At 41.3% G+C, this 6,000-nt stretch overlaps 1 protein-coding gene across 1 annotated transcript in view; it reads right to left on the reverse strand.

The window, feature by feature from the left end:
- LOC129099420 (histone-lysine N-methyltransferase PRDM16-like) overlaps positions 1-4,778 on the reverse strand; it is a 153,610-nt gene extending 148,832 nt beyond the window's left edge. The window contains exon 1 of the mRNA XM_054608656.1: positions 4,684-4,778. Within this exon, the coding sequence (XP_054464631.1) occupies positions 4,684-4,720 (37 nt within the window). The 5' untranslated portion in view covers positions 4,721-4,778. The remainder of the gene's footprint in view (positions 1-4,683) is intronic.
- Between the last annotated feature and the right edge of the window lie 1,222 nt (positions 4,779-6,000).

The raw sequence follows: 6,000 nt of genomic DNA on the forward strand, positions 1-6,000 counted from the left end.
ACAAATAGGTATGCTTACGGCTGTGTTATGAATAGAACAGGCTTTTGGGGGGTTTATGACAAAAAAATGTACCTACTTTCATATAATTTATCTGAGAATACAGTTGCCTTGAAACAGGTACAGTGCAAAAGTATTTCACTGGAAAAAGATTAAGAACCAGTCCTGGAGATAAATACGGAAAGAAGACTAAGAGCCTCACTGCTCATAACACACTAAACTAAACTGTGTCCTGCATGTGCACACACTCGGATGAGGAACTCACATCCCACAAACTTCCATAATCAAATACTTATGCAGCATATGTGGCCAGGCCAAATGTGGACTGATGCAATTAGTTCAGCTACACAATTTTTCAATCCTTCAAAAATTGACACAAATGGTCCTAAAATCAATCCAAATGCTAACGGGGAAAAAATGCTCCTCAACAGCATTTAAAAAGAAGGTAAATGAAGCGTTTCTATATCAAAAACCTGATTTTACAAAAATCACTGCAAAGCAGGTGGACTTCCAGATTGGATGGTGAAGAATATTTCTGAGAACTGGAAAAACAAAACAAAGACTACTGCACACAATCAACACTCAGCATCCCCCTGAATGGCTTCAGTTTGTGGATGCAAAGATTCACAGACTGTGATTGTCAAAGTGTTCACACTCTTTCATTTTAGACACAGATGTAAAACTGCAATGCTGGTGTTGCCTGATTCAGAGCGCTGCTAAGATCATTCACATTATCACACACGAATGCAAATGGGCTCTGTGGAACCACAAGAAGGCTCAGGTTTCCCACCGTGTTTCATCTAGGAAAGGTCTGCAGCAATAAAATCAAGATCTCACAGGTATTTTCATTTTGCATTATGTCTTGCACTACTGACATTAAAAATAAAATAATGAAATTGCTCTGACTCTACAGGCACTGTCGGCTAATCATTAGTCTTCATCAATTAGCTGCAGTATTAGTAAATGAACTTGTTTATGCTGCAGAGTCACTGTGCTCACTGATTCTCTACCTTCAAAACAAAAGCAACTAAAACTAGGAGATTTTGAGTTTTATAAACGTACATAAAAAGCAGCAAATTAATTGTAGTCTCTTTTAAACATGACACTGACATCGCATTTCTTCTTCATTTGATGATCATATCATTTTTTTATGTTCAGGCTCTAATCTGTGAACATGGAGGAGTGCTATCTGACACACATTACGCATGGCAGTAATACATGGGAGCATGCACGGGACCATGAACGTTTAGCCAGAAGTTCAACATAGCTACTATTGTTGGTTTTAAAGTGTTATGGGTTGGGTTTTATTACTTCTGTCAAAACATCAGAAACTGTTGAGCCAGGCCAAGTTCATGACTGGGAGTCCATCTAATAGCCGGAGGGGCATTTAACACAAAGATCAATAGGATATCTGGCAATTAGTATATATAGGCCAGAAATAGAGAGAGAGAGAGACAGGGGGGGGGGGGGGGGATGAGACGGAAACTGTCAGAACCTGTGTGTATTGGTTCAGTGTGGTAAGGTGAGAGGTGGGGGTCATTTTGAGCAAAATCAGCAAAAAAAAAATATTTTGGTAAAAAAAAAAAAAAAAAAAGTAATTTATTGACTTGATAATGCTACAGCACAACTGGGTTCACAAAACCAATGGCGCGTGTAAGTCGCGGTCAGAATCAGTGTGGATTCGAAACCTTTCTGTTTCTCTGAATGTGTGCAAAGCTGTTACACTTTTCTATTTTAATTATATTTCTGTAGGTTTCTTTGGATACATTATTACGCGGCTGTACGCGTGCAGTAGAGCGCGAGAGCAGCGTCTGTGTGTGTGTGTGTGTGTGTGTGTGTGTGTGTGTGTGTGTGTGTGTGTGTGTGTGTGTGTGCGTCTATTCGTCTCACCTGTGCACTTAAAAAAAAAGTGTTCACTCAACTGGAAATTTGAATTGATCCAAAACCAATTTGAAGCTATGGGTCGAGCAGAATAGCACAATAAAACAGTCTTCAGTAGCGCACAGAAATAACATCCACCACAGATGTGCACGGAGCTATAGGCACACTTAATGTGAGCAAACCCGCTTATTCGTTGTCACTTTGGTGGATTACCTGTAGCCCATCGATTTATTCATCTTGGACAAATGGATTTGTGGTGCGGGGGCACAACTGTGGTGGATTTCTTCTTTATTCAAAATAAAATAAAAATGTAACAATTTAAAATGCATTATAATCAGTTCATTCTACTGCAGAGGGAACATGGGTCCAGACAACAAAACAATCCATGACAATACAACTGTTATTAAACTGTTTATAAGAAGAACAAAATAATAACGCAAGTGTGGACCAGAGCAAGAAATGTAATGTCTTGGTTTTTATTAAAGCCCAACTAACACTCTCTTAATCCTGACCCCAAAAGCAAGATGTAAACAAACCGGAACCACTGCATACTAATCAAGAAAACACACTCACATTCATATGCTACATGTGGGAGTCACACATTGCTACAGAGTGGACTTTGACGTGTATGTGTGCTATCTGCCGACAGAAGAAAATATACACGAGGGTTAAAAATAAATGACAAAGCATCTGGTGAATATTGCTGTGGGCCTGCCGGAGTGTATTTCGCCTTAGCGCCAGAAAAAAAAAAAAAAAAAAAAAAAAAAAAGAAAGGAGGGTGGAATATACTCCCACGCGTCGCATTCAAAAGATGTGGGCCTGCATGTTTTGAATGTTAAGAACACGATATTTTTCACGTCTGCTGTTTCTCTCTCTGTGCAGCCGGTCGGAGGCCTCTGGGCTGCAGAGGCTTCCAGTGGCCCGGTGTGAGAGAGCTCAAAGCCAGGTATTTGAGTTCATTAGCACCCGGATCAACAGACTATCAGGGCTGTTTAGAGATCCTGACCAAGTGCAATTACTGGCAAGAAGCAGGACCCTCGACATGTTTAAGTATTTTCCCAAAGTAGCCCATTTAGCGTGTTTCTTTTCTTTTCTTTTTTTTCTCTGTCTTTAAGTTGTACGGGGACTTGATCCATGTGCTCCAATAATGGAGCATATGGAAGAATAATAAGGTTATGATAACAAAAACCAGACTGCAAAAAAAACAAACATTGCTTGTTTTCTTTAATTCTTATAATTTATCTGAATTCATGTGAGCTAAATCCCTTACTGAACATTTAATAATAATCCTTTCAGAAATAGAAAAGTGAGCATTTCTGAAATAGGCTAGAGTAAAACTCGGTTGAAATAAATACGTTTCAGGTTTGTTTTAAAAGCTGTGCAAACATATTTAAATCACTTAAGGTTAGAAATGTAAATACCAGTATTTTTTTTTAAAGCCTGAATTATATGTGGTTTAAAGATCAAGGTTCACGTTGAATTAAGAGGGCCAATGGTTTTGGCAAAGTTAAAAAAGTTTTTAAAGGCCTGTAAACATGCAATCAAGCATGCCCAACAAATATATAAATTAAAAAAAACAATAACAGAAAGGCATTTATATTTTAAATAAATTATTTTTCATTCACATTTTCAAAGACATATACACGGCTAAATATGGCCTGTGTTTTAGCTATGCATTTTCAAAAACAACTCGAAACTCATTGAGTCAAATATAATATTAACAATATAAATATTAAGACATGACAAAAGCTACTGCCAAACAGGCCAACATAAAGTAAAGCAACGGGGTTTCACATGAATTGTGGATTTAAAAAAAAAAAAAAAAGCCGATTGGCCCCCGTAGAAAAACAAAATGCATCCATGCAGAATAAATAAAGACGACCGATAAATCAGACCAGCAACAATAAACAGAATGTAAGAAATAAACGCTCCATTTCCGACAACGAAGTAGGCCTATACTCGTGTTACACAGAAGTGAATGCATGAGTTGTCCGTGTGACGCCAGCAGCGGTCCACTGTGAAGTGGTATGGGCGCTTTCTTGCACAAGACGCATTATTGATTGGCATTCCCTGGAGGAGGAACCAGGCGGCAGCAGTCCGAGGGCCCCGGGACAACACGCAAAAGTTGCCGTAGAGAGAGAGAGATATTCTGCGGTCCAAGCGGGATCGACCGAAATAAACTGCATTAAAATATGGCTCTTTCTTCTTGCTTTTTTTTTTTTTTTTTTTTAATTCACATGTTGGCGTTTCCCCCTTTGCAGGGGAGTGAATGAGTGCGCTCAGATCGGCGCGAGCTCTGCGGAAGCGGAGCAGCGGTGCCACAGCGCCCACTATTTTAAAAGCCGGGAATACGATTCCACAGGACTTGGAACGGCTCTATAAACAAAAGTTACTGTCCGTTTCCACAACTTTTCTTGGTAACTTTCTGGAAAGGTTTCTGCGCCTCCGCTCAACCTCCGACGCCCGAAAATAAGAGACGGCGAAATGTAGACGGCGGTGCTTCTCCCTCACAGGAAGGAGTGGAATCAACTAAAAAGCACCAGCGGCGATTCCCATCACACATGAAACTTTCGGACCCGGGAGAACCACCGAAGACACGGCCGCAGCGTGCAGGGGAACGAGGCTGAGCATCCGGAGCAGGGACGCCGCTACTTCAGCAGAAAAAGTTAACTCTGGACAAAGAGTCGCCCCCTCCTCTCTTAAGGATCCGACAAATGACAGGGACACATTGGACATCTACACAAACACGAGTTTATGAGCCGACGGCTGGAAGCCAGAAGAAGCGGTGAAGAACAGAAGACCTACTTTTCGCCAGTTTTCTCGCCCTCGCCTTGGATCTCATCTTGTCGGCTTGTAGATTCCTCTCGTCGTCCTCCGTGAGCCCAGAAGCAGCAACAACACTATCTTCATCTCACCAGCATTGTCAGTTTGGACACCTTCGCACATGCGCACAGGCCATTCAATCTGACACCCTCGCCGGGGCCAAAAAACTTTCCAATGTATTCATCATCATCACTTTTTTTTGTCCTATCGTCTCCCCTTTAGATCACTTATCTCTTCCCCTCCTCCTCTTCCTCCTCCTCCTGCTCTCTCCTCACCATCTCCCCCTTCCCTCCCTCCCTCCCCCTTGCCATCCCCTTACCCTCGTCCCCTTCCTCACCCAGACACCCCCCACCCACCCCCATCCAGCTCCTGCCAGCACCTCCTTGAATTTTCTACCCCTTTAACAGCGAGAACTTGGTTTTCTCCAACCGGCGGTGGACACAGTGAGCTATGGGGAGGTCAAGGTCGTATTATAACTGGAAATTAACCTGAATTGTTATTAATAGTATTATGAATAGTAAGCTATTCCTTATTTATTCTTTATTAATATTTTATTTTGTAATTTTATTTTATAATTCTCAAATTTATATATATTTTTTTGTCATAAAATGATAACTGAATGATTGCCTTTCTGATTTTACAGAAAACTTTGTCTTTAGGTCTGTTAAAGCAGCTGATGTGCCAAAACAGTGCTTGAGCTGCAGAGGTTATATTTAACTTCATTAATGCATATGCAGGCGTAATAAGTGCAGGAGTCGACTGGAGTTGCACTTTACGGACTGTGACATGGCTGTGTGTGTGTGTGTGTGTGTGTGTGTGTGTGTGTGTGTGTGTGTGTGTGTGTGTGTGTGTGTGTGTGTGTGTGTGTGTGTACGTGTGTAGTGTTGCCCTTAGGACGAGCAGCGGAGGCTCCAGCAGCAGCGTCCGTACCGGCCAGAAGCCTAAAGGCTTTCTTTTCTTCCTCTTTCCTCTGATGCTCACATGTGTCATTTGCAGCAGTTCTTTCTTGGTGTTTGTGCCGCGTAAAGTCACCTGAACGAAGGTGGATAGATCACACTCTTTCTCTCCGTAAGAATGACTTTCGCCTTGCACCTGTTTGTTTGTTTGTTTGTTTGTTTGTTTGTTTGTTTGTTTGTTTGTTTGCTGCAGGCACGAGGAGCACGCCTTACGTTACAGCGGGCATCCAGCAGTCTGCTGAAGCCTGACGGACTGCAAGGTAAAAAAAATTAAAACTTAAGAAAAAAAGAATGTATTCAAAGAAAGATATCTGGGAGTTAAATAATTATGGAGCAATATTTT

Source organism: Anoplopoma fimbria, chromosome 12 (assembly GCF_027596085.1).
Source record: "Anoplopoma fimbria isolate UVic2021 breed Golden Eagle Sablefish chromosome 12, Afim_UVic_2022, whole genome shotgun sequence".
In the NCBI taxonomy this organism is placed as follows: Eukaryota; Metazoa; Chordata; class Actinopteri; order Perciformes; family Anoplopomatidae; genus Anoplopoma; species Anoplopoma fimbria.